The sequence below is a fragment of the Cervus elaphus genome, chromosome 14 (genome assembly GCF_910594005.1).
Source record: "Cervus elaphus chromosome 14, mCerEla1.1, whole genome shotgun sequence".
NCBI lineage: Eukaryota > Metazoa > Chordata > Mammalia > Artiodactyla > Cervidae > Cervus > Cervus elaphus.
In genome coordinates this window covers 40,641,698-40,664,255 of record NC_057828.1, presented here as the reverse complement: position 1 = coordinate 40,664,255, position 22,558 = coordinate 40,641,698, and the positions used below count along the sequence as shown (strand labels likewise).

The 22,558-nt window shown below is 39.6% G+C and overlaps 1 protein-coding gene across 3 annotated transcripts in view; it reads right to left on the bottom strand.

Annotated features, from left to right (window-relative positions):
• The window catches only part of LOC122707989 (dimethylaniline monooxygenase [N-oxide-forming] 2-like), a 34,570-nt gene extending 19,431 nt beyond the window's left edge, over positions 1 to 15,139 (bottom strand). Inside the window, exons 1-2 of one of the 3 annotated variants that reach the window (XM_043924052.1) lie at positions 14,797 to 15,138; positions 11,175 to 11,314 (exon numbers count right to left, since the gene is read on the bottom strand). In XM_043924052.1, the coding sequence (XP_043779987.1) occupies positions 11,175 to 11,306 (132 nt within the window). In that variant the 5' untranslated portion in view covers positions 11,307 to 11,314; positions 14,797 to 15,138. Of the gene's footprint in view, positions 1 to 11,174; positions 11,315 to 12,981; positions 13,494 to 14,796 lie in introns of those variants that run through there. The other 2 variants (XM_043924053.1, XM_043924056.1) reach the window with 2 other exon arrangements.
• Between the last annotated feature and the right edge of the window lie 7,419 nt (positions 15,140 to 22,558).

Below are 22,558 nucleotides of genomic sequence, written 5' to 3'. Positions count from 1 at the left end.
GCGCTTCTTCCTATACTGGCTGAAGTAGATGGCTATACGTTTAGATAAATCTGGGTAAAATTGAGTTTTCCTGGGGTTATAAAGGGAAGATGATTCTTATTAATAAATAAGTAAATAAATAAATGTCTATCAACTATATCTCCTGTTTAGGCCCTGAGCTTGGAGTTAGGGGTAAAGTGTAACCAGGACACACAGTTTTCTATCTTCATGGAGCTTATTATCACATTGAATTAAAATCAGTTTGGGCTTTGGGGATGGAAAGTCGAGAAATAAGATGAGAGGCTTTGTTCTCACTAAGGCAAGGACAGGAGACATGACTTTCAAAACAGATAAATTTAACTCATATATTTACTTAAAATACAAGTACTGCCTAAAAATGAGCTAAGCACAAATACAGATTAATAGCCTGAATTTCCTAACAAATAGAATTAGTGACAATTTACTTGTTTAAGGTAACTGATCATATGGTAAGCATTTTTCTTAATATAAATTTTTTGCAAGTCAGAAGATTATGTAGCAAAACCAAGTTAGTTCAGACAACACTTATTTAGAATTTATGATCTTAAAAAAAAAAGAATTTATGATCTTTTATTATAGGCTGGATTGAAGTTTATCTTTTATTCCTTAGAGATGAAAAGGATATAAAAACTAAATTAAGATTAAGAAAGATTATAAAGCTAATATTTAATCTACTAGAAGGAGCAAGCTTGCAAAGCAAAAATAGATTCACTTATTAAAAATGTAAATACAAAATCTTGTAAATTGTTTTTTGTTATGAAATGTAATTATATTGACTTCTAGCAATCCGTAGTTTATTCTCATCGCTAGTTATTCTAAGCAGTTTGGAAATAAAATTTATTTCTTTGAAAATATCCTAACATTCCCTATTTTCAGTCTTTTAGAAGTGGATTTTATCTGCTCTTGTAATATACTTGTAATAAGTATAATTGAAACTTTAAATTATTACCATTAAGAATATTTTTATTTTAATTATTTTAACATTTTATTTTAATTATTTTAGAATCTTATTTTTATTTTAAAAATTTTAATTTTTTATTGGCTTATAGTTGATTTACAATGTTGTTACTTTCTGCAGTACAGCAAAGTGAATCAGTTATACTTACATATCCACTCTTTTTTAGAGTCTTTTCTCATGTGGGTCCTTGTCCTACAGATAGAGGCAAAACTGTCTTTCTCAAATGCTAATCTATGGACTGATTCCAGTAGAAGAATTCAGGGGATCGTTGAAAAGTATTAAAAGGGTGAATAGGTCTGGTTTGGGCCCAGACATCTGTATTTTAGAAGTGCTCCCCAGACATCTGTATTTTAGAAGTGCTCCCCAGCTGACTCTTATGCACAATGAACACTGGGAGACACACCCTTTATTAGCGTGTCATTGCATTCTGCCCTCTCTCCTTTGGCCCTCTCTCCTTTCTGCCCTTGATCACTGAAAGAGCCCCCTGGTTAAACTCGTTGACTCAGATACTGCCCACTGTCTTGACTGATTTCAGGGTAAATGGTACACTCATGGGCATGGGACACAAGGTGCTCATGGTGAGACCCTGGCTCTTCTCTCCAGCCTCATCAGTTATTGCTCAGCCACCTGCATCCTTCTTTCCAGCCACATTACGTGACTTTCTATTCTCTAAGTATATCAAGTTTCACAAACCTCCACACCTTTGCACATGCCATTTGCTTAGCCTAGATGGATTTTCACATATCTGATCTCTGCTTATTGTCAAGACAAATAAAAGTATCATACCCTTCTGCTGAGTGAGAGTCTGTGCTTTCCATAACACTCAGTGTTTCAGCTCTTATAAATCTGCACTCTGAATTTTCTTTAGTTCTCGCCACACCCCCCTTCCGAAAACTGAGCCCTTTGATGGCAGGGACTGTACACTTGTGTCTTTTTAGTACCTAGTATATGCCTGGTACATATTATGCAACCAGGTAATATGTTTGTTGAATGAGTGAAAGAAGTCATGTTAACCAGAGCATTTTTCCCTCATTGTAAATAGGGCTTAATGATACTAAGATACTGCTAAATGATACATTAAAATAGTAGTGTAATGGGAACAAGTAAATGGTTTTGCTGATAGTATGCTATAAATTTTGTTTTGTTTCATGCATGCAAATGTTATGATTTTGCTAATATTATGTTACAAACTTTATTCTATACATTTGAACTGTGGTGTTGGAGAAGACTCTTGAGAGTCCCTTGGACTGCAAGGAGATCCAACCAGTCCATCCTAAAGGAGATCAGTCCTGGGTGTTCATTGGAAGGACCGATGCTGAAGCTGAAACTCCAGTACTTTGGCGACCTCACCTGAAGAGTTGACTCATTGAAAAAGACCCTGATGCTGGGAGGGATTGGGGGCAGGAGGAGAAGGGGACAACAGAGGATGAGATGGCTGGATGGCATCACCAACTCGATGGGCATGAGTTTGAGTAAACTCTGGGAGTTGGTGATGGACAGGGAGGCCTGGCGTGTTACAATTCATGGGGTCGCAAAGAGTCAGACACGACTGAGCAACTGAACTGAACTGAACTGATACATGTAAACATTACTTCTTTAAAAAAAAATTATGGAAAACTAATCAAAATTAGGGCTTTCCTCTGTAGCTCAGTTGGTAAAGAATCTACCTGCAGTGCAGGAGACCCAGGTTCGATTCCTGGGTCGGGAAGATCCCTTGGAGAAGGAAATGGCAACCCACTCCAATGTTCTTGCCTGGAGAATCCCACAGACAGAGGAGCCTGGCAGGCTACAGTCCATGACGTCACAGGAGTCAGACACGACTGAGCGACTAAACCACCAATCAAAATATATCTTAAACAGCTGGTAAAGAGGCTTAAGAATCATAGTACTTCATATTTGCTTTCCTGGAGAGTTACAAATATCTAACATGTTAAATTTGGTTCTATTAAATGGACAACAGTGTACAAAAACATATATTGGATAATGCTGTGATACATTTATCACAGAGAACTTCCGAAAGTAAAACAAGGGTAAGGCGGTTATCTTTTCAGGGAAGGAAATGGCTCTTTGTTCTAAGCTAGTTCTGTCTAATGTTAAAATGAACATAATGTGCTGTTAAAAAAAAAAACATGCCAATTGAAACAGAAGAGAGGCTGTGAGGCATAGAATAAAGAAAGTACATGTTTTGGTCAGTGTGAAAATAGCACCATATGGGAAATTCCATTTGGTGATTTCCCAGGTGTCTACTTCACAGTCTCATCTATTATCAACATTTAAATCAGTAAATTTGATGGAGACAAATACAGATGATCAAATTTGTATATACCCGAAGTATGGAGGCATAGAAACTAGACACAGGATTGAAGCTTCAAATAAACACTTAAGAAAGTGAGGTATCGGTGATTGACAATATGATATTGCTTTCAGGTGTACAGAGAGTGATTCAGTGTTTTTATAGACTGTACTCCATTAGAACTTATTACAAAATAATGGCTATATTTCCCTGTGCTGTACAATATATCCTTGTTGCTTAGCTTATTTATTTTATACACGGTAGCTCTTAGTCCCATACTCCTAACTTGCCCCTCCTCTCTTGCCTCTCCCCGCTGGTAACCATTAGTTTGTTCTCTGTATCTGTGTCTGTTTCTGTTTTGTTATATACATTCCTTTGTCTTATTTTTCAGGTTACACACACTCTGACTTGTTTCACTAAGTATAATACTATCTAGTCCTTCCAGGTTGTTGCAAGTGCCAGAATTTCATTATTTTCTATGGCTGAGTAGTATTCCATTATGTATACTGCCATATCTTTATCCATTCATCTGTTGATGGACATTTCATTTGCTTCCATATTTTGGCAGTTATAAACATTGGGGTGCATGTATCTTTTTGAATTTGTGCTTTTGGATATATACCCAGCAGTGAAATTGCTGCTTTGCATAGTAATTCTATTTTTAATTTTTTGAGGAAATTCCATACTGTTTTCCACAGTGACTGTACTAATACACATTCCGGCCAACAGTACACAAGGGTTAGCTTTGTTCTACATTCTTGCCAACATTTCTTATTTGTGGTCTTTTTGATAATAGCCACCCTGGTATGAGGTAATATCTCATTATGGTTTTAATTTGCATGTCTCTGATTAGCAGCGTTAAACATCTTTTCATATGCCTGTAGGCCATCTGTGTGTCTTCTTTAGAGAAATATTTATTCAAGTCTTATGCCCATTTTTAAACTGTGTTGCTTCTTTTTTTGATACTGAGTTGTGTGAGCTGTTTATATATTTTGAATATTAACCCCTTATCAGCCATATCATTTGCAATTATTTTCTCCCATTCAGTAGATCATCTTTTCATTTTGTGCAAAAGCCTTGAAGTTTTATTAGGTCTCATTTGTTTATTTTTGCTTTTGTTTTCTTTGCCTTAGACAAATAAAAAAATATGCTATAATTTATATCAAAGAGTGTTCTGCCTATGTTCTTTTTTGGGAGTTTTATGGTTTCAGGTCTTATATTTAGGTCTTTAATCCATTTTGAGTTTAATTTTTTATATGGTGTGAGTAAATATTCTAATATTATTCAACATAGAAAACTTAACAGAAGATTGAAACTTCATATAAACACTCTTTGACTAAGAATAAAACCAACTAAATAATGTCTAACATGCACAAATGTGAAATCCTGTAATTAAGATTAAAAAATTGAAGTGAATAAAAAAAAAGATTAAAAAATTAGTTTTTACAAAGATAGGATAATAGTGACCCAAGTCATCAATAATTCAGATGAAAAACACACAGGGGTTTTAATTGATCCCAAGTTTAGTATTCATCTTTAGAATTATGTGAGATGAAGCATGAGGGTAAACATATATAATATTGTGGCTGGTTCTAAGACATCTTATTATGTCACCTTATTATCATCTACCACTTATTAGTTACTATAGGCAAATCACTTACTTTGGCTTTCTCACTTTTAAGTTAGAATTAATAAAAACTAATGTATTGGGAGTATAGAAAGAGATAATTCATATGCAAATAATTATATAAATGATAGCATTAGCTTTGCAAATACTGAAAAAGCTGCTGCTGCTGCTGCTGCTAAGTCACTTCAGTCGTGTCCGACTCCATGCGACCCCATAGACAGCAGCCCACCAGGCTCCCCCATCCCTGGGATTCTCCAGGCAAGAACGCTGGAGTGGGTTGCCATTTCCTTCTCCAATGCATGAAAGTGAAAAGTGAAAGCGAAGTCACTTAGTCGCGTCTGACTCCTAGCAAGCCCATGGACTGCAGCCTACCAGGCTCCTCCGTCCATGGGATTTTCTAGGCAAGAGTACTGGAGTGGGGTGCCATTGCCTTCTCCACTGAAAAAGCTAGTGCACATTAAACCTTTAGTAGAGAGGTGCAGCATTCAAACCTAGTGAGCACAAGCTATAGTGGGAAAGTGTAAACTGAATTGACCATAAATTTTTTGAGGGGAGTGATTTTTATGTGATTGATTCAGACTTTCATTTTTATTATTTTCCCACTACCTATATTCCCTTGGGCAAGTTATTTATCCTAAACTCTTCATATGTTAAGTGAGGATAATTGTGTGTAACTATAGAAGTTAAAGAGTAACATATTTTAACATTGATTCTGATTGGTAGAGTTGTGGAGAGGCAAATTTTGCTGGAAGTGGGTGTGGAGGCTCCAGCAGCATTTTCAGCAGCTCCTTCCTTGAAACTACTGTCTCCTGGAAATCCAGACCCTCACGTGATCCCATTGGAGGCCTGTGAAATTTTGCTTATTGTATGTTTCACTCTTCAGTGAAGACTGTTTTCTTTGGGTAGAGAAATTGTTTATATTTATCTCTTGAGTATAGTTTTAAGGGAGGTTTGAAATGTGATATTGTTGCAAGTGCCAGGGAGCTATATACTTAAACATTTTATATCTAATAAGGCTTGGACTATAAAGCTGAGCACCGAAGAATTGATGCTTTTGAACTGTGGTGTTGGAGAAGACTCTTGAGAGTCCCTTGGACAGCAAGGAGATCCAGTCAGTCCATCCTAAAGGAAATCGGTCCTGAATATTCATTGGAAGGACTGATGCTGAAGCCGAAACTCCAGTACTTTGGCCACCTGATACGAAGAACTGACTTGTTTGAAAAGACCCTAATGCTGGAAGAGATTGAAGGCGGAGGAGAAGGGGACAACAGAAGATGAGATGGTTGGATGGCATCACCGACTCGATGGACATGAGTTTGAGTAAACTCCGGGAGTTGGTGATGGACAGGGAAGCTTGGCATACTGCAGTCCATGGGGTTGGCAAAGAGTTGGATACAACTGAGTGACTGAACTGAACTGAATTAATTCAAATTTTAACCTAACTCTTCTATCCCACAGGATGATATCTCTAATTCTGAAATTTTAGACATCAGGAATGTGATAGCAGGAGAAATATTTTGGGGCAGAAGGCATCTTCCTGGAATTAATCAAATCATATATATATATATATATATATATATATATATATATATATATATATATATATATATTAATTGAAGCATAATTGGCATTCAAAATTGTATTAATTTCAGATGTAGGACATAATGGTTGACATTTGTATGCATTGTGAAATGTTCACCACGGTAAGTCTTATTTCTCATTTGTCATGATAAAAAGTTATGAAGTTTTTTTTCTTGAGATGAGAACTTTTAAGATTTACTTTCTTAGCAATCTTTATTTATTTTTGGCCACATCTCATGGCATGTGAGATCTTAGTTCTCCCACCAGGGATTGAACCCATGCCACGTACCAGGGAAGTCCTCTTAGTAACTTTTAAACTTGTAATACAATATTTTGAACTATAGTTCCAAACTATATATGCATGACATTTATATGCATGACATTTAGTCATCCCATCTTCAGAAGTTTCCTGTGTAAAAGCACAGTTAACTTGATGGGGTGGGCTGAGGGGGATAGGAGGAAGAGACCAGAGATCACCAGCAGCTAGCATTCCATGTGTAATTCCAAAGAGTTTCTGGAAAATTTAGCATTGGATCCCCTTGCTATAGATATCAAAAATCACTGGTGGGGTTGGAATTGTTAAATATAATATCTTCGTCAAACTACAAAGAAGCTAACAAAATTTAACAGGGCTCTGCAGGACTAACACTGTCTTTAAACAGTTCCATGAACGTGGGCCCATGGTCCATCTTGCTTATCTTCTTCTTCCCTTGCCATGATTACTCCCTCCTCTTGGGCTCTGGGCCTCTTCTTCTTGCCTTTGCTTAAGGAATTCCTCACAAAGTTTTCTAGTTATTGTCTATGTATATGTTCAATCACTCTCTCTTTATTGAGTCCTTCCCATCCACACTTAAAATATTGAAGACTCAAAATTTCAAAACAATCCCCCCCATTTCAACTTATATTGAAGGAGGAAACAGAACAGGCTCCATCTTGAAAGCAGGACTCCATCTTGGGCCGGACTGTGGACTCTGAGCTCTATGCCCAGTATCTATGGAAACGACATACCAGCTGGAAAACCAGACCCCCAGATGGAAGAGCCCCAGGGCTCATACCTAGACTCTCCATGCCTAAAAGAATACCCTAATTATCTGTGAAACTGAATAGAATCATAAATTCTATTATGCTTATTGGGGTATGACCACAGGCCTATTGATAATTGTCTACTGTTAACTACCTAGGCTTAAGGCATATGGATGATGGGTTAACTTTGTATCTTTCTTTTCCTTTGTTCAGACTAGTTTCAGGGAATTTGGGGAGGTGGGTTTGGGCACATATACTTAGGGTATATAAGGTTTTCACAAAAACTGGTCAGGGTCCTTGGCTAAGAGAAGACTCTGCCTCGGGCCCACCAGTGTAATAAACTGCACTCCACTATTGTGTTGTCCTTCTGAGTGAATTTGTTTCCTGGAATGTGTGGCTACAACAATATCCTCTTACAACCATGTCTCTCTCTGTCTCATTTCAATCTTCATGAAGGGGTCATCACACACTGACAGCCTCTGTTTTCTCCTGGACTCCTCAACTCCTTGTCTAATCTTGGTCTTTGCCACCCAAAAACAAAACAAAAAGACCTATATTAAAGACACTAATGAACTTGTTCAAAGCTAATCTCCATTTCTTCTTCAAGTCTCTTTCTTTGCCATACCATTCTCTAAGAAGCTTTCCATAACCCTATAGATCTTCACAAGGTAGCTGTTGTACCTGCTGCCCCAACCTAGTACCCTGTACTTTGGGCACAGAATTGATTACACTGCATTGCAAAGATCTGTTTACAGTTTCTGTTCCCCACTAGATTCTAAGGAGGGTTGGGGCCTTGTCTATCTTGTTCCCTGTGTGTCCTGGGAGAGGGACATCACAAATACTTGAATGAATGAAAATGAATATTACCATTGCGTTTTTGGAAAAAAAATATGTGTATGACTAAAAGAAATTACATCAAAATTTAAATAGTGGTAATTTATTTAGTGCTCATGAGTATTGATATTATATTTAATTTATATTTTTCCTTTTCTTTTTTTTGGCCATGCCTCATGGCATATGGGATCTTAGTTTCCCAACCAGGGAATGAAACCATGCCCCTTGCAGTGGAAGTGTGAAGTCTGAATCACTGGACTGCCAGGGAAGTCCTGTATTTTTCTTTTAACGAATATTATTTTTTATTTTTACTTTTTTTTTATTGGAGTATAGTTGCTTTACAATGTTGTGTCAGTTTCTGCTGCACAACAAACCGAATCAGTCATATATACACTCACACCCATTCTTCTCTTGATTTCCTTCCCATTTAGGTCATTACAGAACATTGAGTAGAGTTCTCTGTGCTATACAGTAGCAATATTATTTTCTAAAATTAGTTTATATCACTGTATAATAGGAGAAGGAAACCAAGCCAACCATAGGGTCAAATAGCAGAAGGTACACAAACCAGACCGAATATTTTTTTCCATACTGACATTTGGTGGCTTGATGAGGCCCACAGTACACCAGAAAAAAATTTTTTTTTCCCCTAGTACACTATGGGCTTCCCTGGTGGCAAAGAATCTGCCTGCAATGTGGGAGAACTGAGTTCGGTCCCTGGGTTGGAAAGATCCCCTGGAGGAGGGCATGGCAACCCACTCCAGTATTCTTGACTGGAGAATCCCCATGGACAGAGGAGCCTGGCGGGCTACAGTCCATAGAGTCACAAAGAGTCGCACATGACTGAGTGACTAAGCACAGCACAGTACACTATAATCCTAGAGGTGTGGTCATTTACATACATTTGCTTATTCTGTTTTCTTCATCATCCATCCAAGACTGGCAAATGCCACTTCCTCCATGCAGTCTTCCCTCATTCATACCAGTGTGAAGTACCTCCCCAGCCCTGAGCTCCTGCTAAATGCTGCTCTTCTCTTCCCCCTGAAGCATTTACTATTTGGGCCTCCATCTTTTGACACCTTATACCCTACCAGGGGCAGATCCCTTTATTCCCACTGAAGACCCTGATATTCCCAGTAACCAGGACCAATTCTGGCCAGAGGCATGTGTGAGAGGGTAGCAGGCAGGAAGGCTAGGGGTCTCCAAATGGAGGAAATAGGCTGTAAATGTCAGACGTCTTTTATCTCTCTCTTAAGCGGCAGGAGGAAACAAACTACATGTGACAGATTTTTTCCCTTTCTCTATACAAAATTGAAAGGAGATTTCCTTTAAAATTCTGTGTTGCCATGACAACACCTGGTTCCACCTGAACTTAACTTTTTTCAAACCTTGAGCTAACCAATGCAGTTTTTCTTACGGAAATATTTTTCTTAAGTTATGTTAATGAACTATATTTACCCTAGACTCTGTCTTTCTTCAAGTCAGTTTGCCTAAGGCTCAGAACCTACGTGAACAAGCCAGTATGTTTTATTCATGCAAATGTTCTCTTAAGCTATGTTAATGAGACTATGTATTTGCCTGGAAACCTGCCTTTCTTCAAGATTCACGCCAATCATTTTATGGCCTGGGACAACTCACCTTGTGCCAATGTTATCTCAAAATGCATGTTGTGGGTGAGGGGCCTGGTGCCAGTCTCTGAGTTTTGAGACATTTCCTTTCTCTAACTAGCAACGTGCTAGTAGCTATATAACTTCCTGCTAACGACTAGCAGGGGGACACGCTTTCTTCCCCCTTCTGATGTCTATGTCAGAAGCTTTCTCTCTTTCTTTTATACTTTAATAAAACTTTATCACACAAAAGCTCTGAGCAATCAAGCCTCGTCGCTGGCCACGGATTGAATTCCTCTCCTCTGAAGGCCAGGAATCTCAGCGTCTTTCACGGCTCAGCAACAACCTTTCATATGGCATTTAGCCATTTCCAGCCCTACTTCCTGATGCTCAAGTCACCTACTGGCTGGCGGAACCTCGAGCATATGCCCTAGGCTGCACATTCCACTCTTAAGAAGAGAAATAGTGCCTGGGTTCTTCTTCTTCTGATAATGTAAAAACCACCCCCTAGACCTAACAAGGTCTGGATTCTAGCCTTTTCCCTTGCCAATTCTCTTCCAAAAGACATGAACAATGCCTTGGGGCTGGGGCTCCACCCCCTGATGCAAACTTCTGTCCTTCTTAAGGTGCCATCTGCTTCACATTCACCAATGAGATTCAGCTTACCTAACGTGACACTCTGCTACTTTGTCTTAGAATGTTCATGGTCCAGAAATCATCGTAACTTCCAATCCTATGTTTGTGTATCAGACTTAACTCTTTCTTCCTCTTTCCTCCAAATTCTCTTGTCCCTACCCTGCCAGTTCTCCAAGTGCATCACCTATCAGGCTGCATCCTGCATGGGGTCAGCAGGACACCATACACAAAGTTGTGATGCTGCAATGAGCTGCTCCCTTAATGATCACCATGTGTGGGTGCTCAGTCATGTCCATCTCTTTTGAGACCCCATGGACTCCACTGTCCACCAGGCTCCAGCCCATCAGGCTCCTCTGTCCATGGGATTTCCCAGGCAGATACTGGCATGGGTTGCCATTTCCTTCTCTGGGGGATCTTCCCTGACCCAGGGATCGAACCCTCATCTCTTTCTTTGGTAAGCGGATTCTTTACTACTGAGCAACCAGGGAAGCACTTTATGATCGATCACCAGATAGACTACAGCCACCGTGCGTGGGCAGGGACAAGGCAAATGGCCAGATTATGGTTGGTGGAGGTGGGAGGGTATGAACTACGCACAGTAAACTTCCACAGTCCGCCGATGTCACTACTTCTTTCAAAGCAGATGGGCTCCAGGTCTTCATCTAAGCAGCATTTGATGGAGGACAGGCCACTCACACCAGCTCCGATCACTGCAACTCGCTTGGCCATGCTGTGTTCTGTATGATACAGATTAAGCAGAGCTTCTTTATATGACAAGGAGCCCTTGTCACAGAATTCAACTTTCACAATGATATAGATACCCTCCTTTTGTCTCTGAGCTGAGGCAGAATCATATTTTGGCTAAATATGAAGGCTCTGAAATCAGACTGTTTCAGTTTAGATGCTGGATTCATTTATTTACAGTATGATCTTGGGCTAGTTGTTTATTCTTTCTGTGCCTCAGTTTTCTCATCAGTATAATGAGAGTGGAAATAATAATGCCTATCTAAAATAGGCATTGTCCTGAAATTAAATGACTGAGATATGTTGGAAAGGTTGTAGAAGTGTGTCTGCTACATAGTAAGTACTCAGTTAAATTTTGCTCTTATTACTATCTAGTTTAGCCAAGACCTAGCACCAAATATTTAATTAGCATTCATTTCCCACTTCTCTAACGACTCCTTCCTTTCCTCTCTTCTTTCTGGAAAAGGCAGCTCACACAGATAAAATTTATCAACATTTGGGAACACACAGATAGACACACCTGGTGCTTCCTTTGGATTGAGGAGTAAAAGGTCTTCATCCCCTTAAGATTTTATATTCCCTCAGTATTAAAAACACTTTGCTATCACCTAACCCTTCTAAAATCCTAGGAACTGCAACCAGCAAAAATGTTCATTTTTATTCAAAGCATCTAAAGTCCTAAAGAGTAGCTAGTCATGGGTCATGTCCAGTAGCAAAAAAGATACTACATGAATTGAGGGGAAGTTCTTAACTTTGAACAATGAAAGCTTAACTGACCGTAATACAGAACTAAGTCCCCAAGGAAATCCATATGGCATATTCTAGAGACCAAGATGAGATCACATGGAAATGGGGATGTTACCCTTGTCAGGAAAGATTGGAGGAAGCATGAAGGTGTTATGACAGTTTATATCAGGTTTTAAAATTGTAGTTTTGGGCTTATGCAGGTATCAACATACTGTTTTTTTTTTTTTTTTTTATCAGATGGGTTAATACTAAGTTAATTCCAGCGAATCAGGTTTGTCACATGGAGGGCTTTGAAGTGTCAGGTGGACTCAGGTGTAACTGCTGAGTTTTTGAACATGACTTAAAGCCAGTCTGCTAGTAAGACGCTGAGTCGAGAGAGACTCTAGATATCTGAGTATGAGTCTGGATGTGCACATCTCACTGGGGTGAGAGTCTGAAGTGTCCCGAGATTCCTGCTACTGAGCCTCTTCCCTCATTTGAGCTCAGGTTTGCTGCCATGCTTTCTGGGTGGGTTTGCGGTGGGGGGTTTATCCTCAGGGCTTTGCAGTTTCTCTCTAGCCAAATCAGAGCCCCCAGGCACAAGAAGAGTGTCAGTAAAGGAGATGGTTGGGGGAAATGGGCTCTGGATTGGTTGGTTTGGATTCAAAAAGTCACCCTCCCAGGAGGGAAGTTTACTACCTCAAGGAGCTGGCTAAGCCAGGGAGCAGCAGTCCCTAAGGCATCAGCAAAGCCTTAACTGTCAAAGCATCAAAATATAGAAAATAAAGAGGTATGGTTAATACAAGTGAGAAAGGGGAAAGCGCTGGGAAGAAAATAAAAAATAAAAGGACCCCTAGGCACAAAGACAAAGGGAGTTAGTGACTTTACAGAGGGCAGAAGAAGACTTCTGAGCCCTTGGACCTCTCAGACTTACCTGGTTCCAGAGGGACTTGCAGGAAGGATCAGAGGGCTTTTCCAGGCTTGCCTGTTTCAAAATCTTACTTGCCGTCCTTCCCTTTGCAAGGTTGAGAACTTCCTGCCTGGCTTCATTATTTACAACAAAATTTACACTCTTCCCTCCCTGAGACTTTTGGTTTATTTAGGAGTCTCTTTTTGATTTTGGAAGAGTTGGGTAGTCTGCAGTAAGAATGGACCCTGGAGGCAGCAAAACTGGGTTTGAACTCTGTCTCTGCAACTGATGGGCCATGTGCCCCCCAAACAACCCACTTACACACTTCAAGATGTACTGTTTGCAAATAAGAAACACAGTCACATGGAAGGATTGTTTGAGTCTGAAACTGTGATAATAATTACACAAAACTGCCTAGCACCAAATATTTACTCAGAATTCATTTCCCACCTCCCTAACTATTCCCTCCTTTCCTCTCTTCTTTCTGGAGAAGACATCTCACACAGATAAAATTCATCAGCAAGTTTGGAAACACATAGGCAAACACACCCATGGCTTCCTTTGGTCTAGATAGCTAGTAAAAGGTCTAGATAGCTTTTAATCAGAAACGAATGGCCTCCCCCGATAAGAACACATACATTTCCAGGGCACGAGGGAGAAGTCTGGAATTGGCAGATCTCACTGTGCTCTGTTTTTGCAATAATAATAAGAAAGAAATAGTTGTTAAGTGATCTGGTTAAAATGCAAAATGTGCTGCAGTGAATAGACTGGTAGCAAATTAATTCACTCCACACGTGTACTCTATGTAACTCTAAGGGCAGATACTGAGCCAAGTTTTGGGGCCCCCAGAATGATTAAGAATCAGTGAGTAAAAAACAGTAATAAATACAGACCCAGTGACTATCCACAAGAAGATGCCACTATATAGACAGAGGCTGACACGCATGATATCAGGCAATATGTCTTGTAATAGCAGCATGCTCTGGGTACAAATGCTTGAAGACACTCTTGGGCTGCTTAGCTATGCCTGGAGACCTAGCTAGAGATACATACTGGGCTGTGTTTTTCCTGAGCAAAAACACCCAAGTGCCAAATAATTGATGCCCCAAATAGATGTAAATTGAAAGGCAGGGGAGACTACTGCAGGCCTGATGGGTCAGGAGGACAGGTGTGCTAAGCTCTTTGCAAACTGTAAGAATGTGCTATAAACGTAAGGTCCATTGCTGATATTTCGTTGCTGATATTTCGTTCCTTAATAGAAAAAGCCCTAATCTACTGAGTTGGAATTTTGAACAACAAGAAGACCCTATCCCATATCTGACACACCATAAAATGTAGCAGTCATTTTTGAGACATGGAGAGACTTGGATGATTAGCAAATCATACAGTTGATTATGATTTATATGAGTTTGGACTTCAATCTGTTTATATTTCTTATTATATCACTCTAACAGTGTTCTTCCTTTGCTACCGTATTTCCAAATGTGACACTTGTGGAATATTTTGTGTTTCTCAATGACAGGCAATTCCATCTCATCCAAAAGATGAAATCAGAAAGGAGCCTGGAATCACAGACAGTCCCACAGTTCTGTTATTCTCACCACATCTTCCTTCCGGGTGGCTTCTCCCTTTCATAACTTTGTTTCTTTAAGAAGTTCCTTTGCTTCCTGGTTTTCGCCCTAATTCTGCTGCCTTAACCCTAATCAAGAGACTCTCCAAAGACAGGATCACGCTTATCTCTAAGGAGTGCACTCACTTACCAAGGGGAATATTTACCCTCTGTGAAAGCAGCTTCTGGAAACATTTCCCCATTAAAAGAAAAAAATCCAGGAAACTTACCTTGCTGGCACAGAGCAGGTACTTTTACAAATTATTTCTCAAAGCCAATAGCCAATGACAGTGTTTGTCTTTAAAACAAAACAAAACAAAATTCCAAACGCAAACTCTTTGCTCTAAAAGAAAATGAAAAATAAAGGAATGCTGACTTTAATCAAAGTGCTCTTGGTTTAAAACAAAAACCTGCCGTTTTTCCTGTCATGCTGATGACAGCTGAAAATATACTCGCTGAGGGAAAAGAAAGTTGTGTAGGGCACCAGTTGAAACTTCCGTGATCTCGAGGGAGGGCTCAATGACGAATTAGAAGAGAGTTGTCGGATTGGAAAGCCACAAGCGACTTCTGCCCCTTTCCCCCACCCTCCTAAACGTCCCAGTTCCGATGGAGCTCTAAACTTAAAGGGGAGCACGTGGTGAGCGACTGCTCTTCTCACGGTAGCCTTTAGAGGGCGCCAAATCAGCCCAAACCACAATCGCCAGTGAATCGGGCGTTCTGCTTAACTAAATTCTGACTCTTGAATTAGTCTCTTGAACTATTATAGGAGCTGTCCATAGGAGAAGGCCAATTATGTGACTATTGTGTCATCAAGTTCTCCCAAGTAGGGTTAGTTCCCTAACCCCAAAAGTGTGATTTCAAAATTCAGGACTTATAAGGAATTTAAGCAGCTTCGTCTTTTCAGAAAAGGTCAGCAGAGGGAGCTGGCAACACATATTTGAAAAAGCTTAAAACTGGTTTTATATGTTAGCCTAGGGCACAAGAAGAGAAATAATTACAGAAGCACTGGCAATAATAGAATAATAGAATCCTAAACACCTTCCACTGAGAGCCTGGAATTCAGTGTCAAAGACCATCTTAGCCTCAATTAACATTTTCTAGCCCAGTGGCGCAAATGAGCCAGGAATCCTGATTCCAGGAATCAGGAAGGTAACCTAAATGAGGGAGGAGGGCCTGGACAAGATCTGACTGGAAAGCACTTCCCCCATGTATTAGGTTTAACTAAATGGCGTTATTTGAGAGCATAAGCCCCAAATTGCAAGGTTTTTAGATTCCTTTTAATAGAAACTACAAACTCAAATTTTTGTATAAAATCTTCTGTTGGCAACAAACTAATTTTTATTTTGAAAAATATTAAGCCCAGAGGAAAGTTGAAAAAACAGTTTGATTAATGTGCATCAACATATCCCTCACCCATTTCATCAACTAGCAACCTCTTGACACATTGGCATTTTCTTCATCTCTCTTTCTCTTTCTCTACACACATGTACCCAAGAGACACACACACATACACCTAAACACACACATCTGAAAGTCATCTTCAAACATCAGGATGTCATCAGAATATTTCAGCATATATTTCACAAAAGTAAGGGCATTTTCCCACAGAGTCATTATCATTACCACATCTAAGTCAATATAACTTCAGTATCATCCAATATACAGTCCACTTTCAAATTTCTCCAGTTATTCCCCAAAATGTTCTCATCCAGTGGTGTACTGGAGCTGGTATGCACAAAGGGAATATGTATGTCTTCCAAGTTCAGTGATTGCTTGGCATTACGCATAGTAATGCTTGACAAAATAGCTTGACATTGTTCACAGTGGGGATGTTTACATCATGGAAACTGGCAAACAGTACAAATTTGGGATGTCCCCCACCCCCAGCCATTTGTTAAATATTTACCCTCTCATTTTTGGCAAATGGTTTTATTGAGGCCTAGGATATACAAAAAAACCCTGTATATATTTAATGTATATAATTTGATGAATTTGGACATATGCGTGCATCTGTGAAACCATCATAGCTCAAGGTAATAAACACATTCATCCTCCAGAAGTTTCCTCATGGACCTTTGTTTGTTTTTGGTTAAGAATATTTGACATGAGATATACCCACTTGCTGCTGTGCTGTGTTCAGTCACAAAGTAGTGTCCAACTCTTTGTAACCCCATGGACTGTAGCCTACTAGGCTTCTTTGTCTATGGGATTTTCCAGGCAAGAATACTTAAGTGGGTTGTCATTTCTTCCTAGAGGGGATCTTCCCAACCCAGGGATTGAAACCGAGTCTCCTGCGCTGGCAGGCAGATTCTTTACTACTGAGCCAGCTGGGAAGCCATACACCCTCTTAACAAATCTTTAACAAATTTTTGAAATGCACAATACACTATTGTTAACTCTTGGCATTACATTGAACAGCAGATCTCCAGAATTTATTCATCTTGCATAACTGAAAGTTTATATCCATTGAACAACAACTCTCCATTTCCCTCTCCCTCTAGTCTCTGGCAAGCACCATTCCACTGTTTCCTTCTATAAATTTAACTATTTTGAGTACCTCATATAAATAGAATAATACAGATTTGTATTTTTGTGACTGGCTTATTTCACTTACAGTAATGTCTCCAGGTTCATTAATGCTGTCCCATATCACACAATTTCTTTTCTTTTTTAAGAGCTGAATAATATTATACTGTATGTATATACCACATCTCTTTATTCATTCATCTGTCCATGGACATTTAGGTTGTTCCCATATCTTGACTATTGTCAATAATGCTGCAGTGAACCTGGTAATGCAAATATCTTTTTGAGATCCTGATTTCAATTCTTTTGTACAAATACCCAGAGGTAGGATTGCTGGATCATACGGTACTTCTCGTTTTAAACTTTTTGAGGAACCTCCATACTATTTTCCATAGCAGCTGCACTATTTTACATCCCCACCTACTGTGTAGAAGGGTTCTGATTTCTTCACATCCTAACACTTGTTATCTTTTATTTTGCTTTTGATAACCACAATCTTAACAGGTGTGATGTGATATCTCACTGTGGTTTTGATTCACATTCCCTTGATAATTAGTGAAACTGAATACTTTTTAATGTACCCATTGGTTATTTGTATATCTTCTTTAGAGAAATGTCCATTCAAGCTCTTTGCCCACTTTTGAATTGGGTTATTTGTATTTTTATTGAGTTGTAGAAGTCCCTTGTGTATTTTGGATGTTAACCCCTTATCAGACGTACGGGCAATGTTTTCTCATTCTGTAGGTTCTCTTTTCATTCTGTTGTTTCTTTTGCTGCTCAGAGACTTTTAGTTTGATGAAATCTTGCTTGTCTATTTTGTTTTTGTGCCTTTGAGCCTTTGTGTCATATTCATCGTTAAGAACAACGTCAAAAAAACAAACAAACAAATAAAAAGAACAACATCAAGAAGCTTTTTCAATATGTTATCTCTTAAGAGTTTTATAGTTTCAGTTCTTACATGTAAGTATTTAATACATTTTGAATTGATTTTTTAGCATGGTGTAAGAGAATGGTCCAGTTTTATTAGCATGTGAATATCCGATTTTCCCAACACCATCTGTTGAAGAGACTGTCCTTTACCCTTTCTGTGATCTTGGCAGCTTTATAAAAGATCTACTAACTATATATGTGTGGGTTTATTTCTGGGCTGTCTATTCTGCTAGATTGCTCTGTATGTCTGTCTTTATGCTAGTATCATACTGTTCTAATCACTATAGCTCTGTTTATTATTAATAGTTTTAACTTTTTTTGTGGAGTATTTAAAGGTTTTCTATATGCAAATTGTGTCATTTGCAAACAGAGATAATTTACTTCTTCCTTTATGATTTGAATACTTTATTTTTGTTGTCTAATTACTCCAGCTAGAACATTCAGTGCGATGTTGAATCTAAGTGGCAAGAGTGAACATTCTTGTCTTGTTTTTCCCAATTGAGTATGATGTTAGCTGTGGACTTGTCATATATGACCTTTACTATGTTGAAGTAAATTCCTTTTACATCTAGTTTGTTGAGAGTTTTAATCATGAAACTGTTGAATTTTGTCAAATGATTTTTCTTTATCTATTAAGATGATCATGTGATTTTTATCCTTCGTTTTGTTAATGTGGTATATCACATTAATTGACTTGCATACATTGAACCACATACCACTCTTTATGGTTATATTTCTCCTGATTAAAGAGTCAGTCAAAGTTTATAAGTTACATTTAGCTATTAAATCTCTTTAGTTTGTCCTATTTCATAACAGTTTTCCATCCTCCAAAGGGTCTAGTTTAAGAATGATCAACATTATCGAGTTTGCTACTACTGGAACTAATCTCCTAAAATAGACTTTTACTTAGTTTTCTTGCTTCCAGGTGCTCACCTATAAACTGTTCTTCAGAACTATCTTTCTAAATCATAAATCAGATCTTTTTTTTTTTTCTGTTAGTCACTCAGTTGTTTCTGACTCTTTGTGACACCATGGACTGTAGCCTGCCAGACTCCTCTGTCCATGGGATTCTCCAGGCAAGAATATTGGAGTGGGTCACCATTCTCTTCTCCAAGGGATCTTCCTGACCCAGGGAAAGAACCTGGGTCTTGCGCATTCCATGCAGATTCTTTACCATAGTTTGAGCCACCACAGAAGCCCTGTGATGTATGAAAGTGTTTGCTGAAAGAGTTGTGTGGTTTAGGAGGGTTTTTAATATCAGGAATTGTAAGGCATATTTATGTACTGTGGCAAATAACCAAGTAGAGAGGAAAACTCAACAATTTGGGAGAGAAGTTGGTGGAAATCTGTCAAAGTTATCTGATAATTGCTACTATTTTTTTTTCTCTGAGAGTGAGGTGAGAAGGAAGTGGCAGAAATTTGTGGTAAGAGGAGATGATATAAAATAGTCAATTAGGAAATGAGATTGGGAAGTGAAGGAATTAAAGAAATCTACCAGGGTTTGGGGGGTAGTAGGATAGGCATGGGAGAAGGCAATGGCATCCCACTCCAGTACTCTTGCCTGGAAAATGCCATGGATGGAGGAGCCTAGTAGGCCGCAGTCTGTGGGATCATGAAGAGTCGGACACGACTAAGCAACTTCACTTTCACTTTTCACTTCCATGCATTGGAGAAGAAAATGGCAACCCACTCCAGTGTTCTTGCCTGGAGAATCCCAGGGATGGCAGAGCCTGGTCGGCTGCCATCTATGGGGTCGCAAGGAGTCGGACACGACTGAAGCGACTTAGCAGCAGCAGCAGCAGCAGCAGGATAGGCATGAGTTGAAGAGTGATCAGTTAGGAAGCTGAACGTTTCTCCTCTATCTAAGATGAAGTGCTCAGGTGGGGTTTGAAGTCAGAGAAGAGTTAGATTTTGGCCAGAGTTTGAGTCCTACCATGCAAGTGTGAATGAATGAGAGAGAGGACAGTGGAGCTGAGAGTGTGCAAATGTGATGTTACAGAATTATGAGCTCTAAACTGGGTAATGAAGGAGATGAGAAAACAAAGGGAGCCTGGATGGTGAAAGATGGTGGAATGTTTGGATTGGAAGTCCCAGGAGTTTGAAGGGAATATCACATTAGAAGAGTTAACTGGAAGAATACGATGATGTAGGTGGAGAGTGGGATGTTTGTAATTCAGATAGTGGAGAATTACACTTGTTGAGAGTAGTATAGCCAAGACCTTCACTGTTTAATACAATAGCCACTAGCCACATATAACTTTCTAATGTGTTCTTAATTTCTGCAAGTGTTAATCACGTAGTTGTGTCCAACTCTTTGCGACTCCATGGACGATAGCCCACTTGGCTCCACTGTCCATGGAATTCTCCAGGCAAGAATACTGGCGTGGGCTGCCATTCCCTTTTCCAGGGGATCTTCCTGACCCAGGGATCGAACCCAGGTCTCCTGCATTGCAGGCAGATTCTTTACTGTTTGAGCCACCAAGGAAGCCTATAGCTTTCTAAATTTACATATAAATCAACATTAAGTTAAAATTTCATTTTTCTTTGGCCCTAGCCACATTTCAAGTGCTTAACAGGCACACGTGGCTAGTGGCTACTGCACTAGAGAGTGAAGATTGAATTTTTCCATAACGGCAGAAAAGTCAAGTGGACAGCACTGGTTTTGCATATGAACGTAGTACCAGGCGGGCTTCCCTGGTGGCTGAGCGGCAAAGAATCTGCCTGCAGTGCAAGAGCTGCAGCTGAACCAGCAGGTCTGATCCCTGGGTCGCGAAGATCCCCTGGAGAAGGAAATGGCAACCCACTCCAGTATTCTTGCCTGGAGAATCCCACGGACAGAGTAGCCTAGAGCACTACAGTCCATGGGGTCGCAAAGACTGAAGTGACTTAGCATGCACGCAGGTATAGTAGTAGCTGACTGAGACAGGTGGAGGATAAGATCGTTAGAGGGAGCTAGGTTAAGGAGCTGATTGGACATGGTGTGGAAGGACGGTATATCTGATTTTGAAATCACTGAGAATTATGACAGGAGTCATGGGAAAGAGAGAGAAATTGAGTCAGAGGTTGATTCACAGCTTCTCCATGCTGCTCTGAGTCTCTTGGAGACAGCTGACCTCACCCCCAGCTCTGTGTGTGGGTCTTTTAATCAAAGGAGAATCCCATCCCCCTAGCACATGATGAGAAGGAGGCTTTGATGCAGTTTATGTGTGAGGACTTGAAACATGAGGAGGGATGCACTGGAGATTTTCATTTGTTTCTACAGTGCAAAGGGAAGCTGATGTAGCAGAGACTCTTAAATACAGTGGAACGAATAAGAGAAAATTTTATTTCTCTGCCATGCAACCATTTGCCCACTCTAGGCTGGTAAGGCGGCTTTCTTGCCTGAGTCACTTGGAGAAACTTTTGCCTTCTATCTTGTTATTCTGTCCTCTCTGAGGACTTTGTATGGTTGAAAATGGGTTGCTGCCACGACCATGATACAGCTCTCAGAAAGGAGAAAGTGAGGAAGTGCACAGTAAGCAATTCCCTTTTAAGTAATTGAAGGAGAAACCACACACATAATTTCCATTCACAAGAAAATGATCACATAGCCACACTGGCTGCAAGAAAGACAGGGAAAGATTGCCCCTAGTTAGGCAGCCATGTGGCCAGGAAGAAGGGGTAAACAGACTTTTAAAGTACAAGTTGCTGTCTGCCTCATTCTGCTTCTGAAGGAAATCTGAAGGCAATTCTCTCTTATTGTACAGGTTGTAGTCTGGAATTGCAGCAGCTGTTCTCTTAGTGTGCTGAGGATGAGCTGAGTCAAGGCAGAAGGGCAGAGCCAAGGAAACTGGAGAAATAGCACTGGAGCCTCTGGATTGGGCAATCCCAAAGCCCACGTTACCTCTGGACTCCAGGTAGATGAGCCACTGTTTTCTTGTTATGCCGGCTGGAGTTGAGTTTCTGTTTCTTGCAGTTAGGATGCACCCCAGTTTATTTAACCATTCCACTGCTGACACTATTTCTCCTTGTCATTGTTACAAGCAATGCAATAAACATCTTTGTACACATGACCATTTCTATAGGATAGAGTCTAAGATGTGTCATTGCTGTGACAAAGAATATGTGCATTTAACATTTTGGTGAACACTACCAAGTTGCCCCAACCTATGTTTAATAACATTTACATTTCACAATCACCACCCTCCTCTAATGTTCTGAGATGTCTCCTTTTGACTAGATTTTGTAGGATAGCTTTTACAGAAGAGAATTTTGGTGATGTGTTCTCCTCTGCTGATGTTGAGGCTTAGATTCTTTAAAAAATTTTTTAAAAAATTTTATTCTTTTATTTCTGGCTGTGTGGGTCTTTGTAGCTTTTTTTGTGTGGCTTTCTCTGGTTGTGATGAGCAGGGGCTACTCTTTATTGTGGTACACAGGGGTTAATAGCTGCCTGTTGCTCTGGCTAAGCCATGAGATAACCACTATGGGAAAAGAATAAAAGCAATATTTAGAAATAGAGCATAATTCAAATAAAAGCACATCAGGTTGATGTGTTGG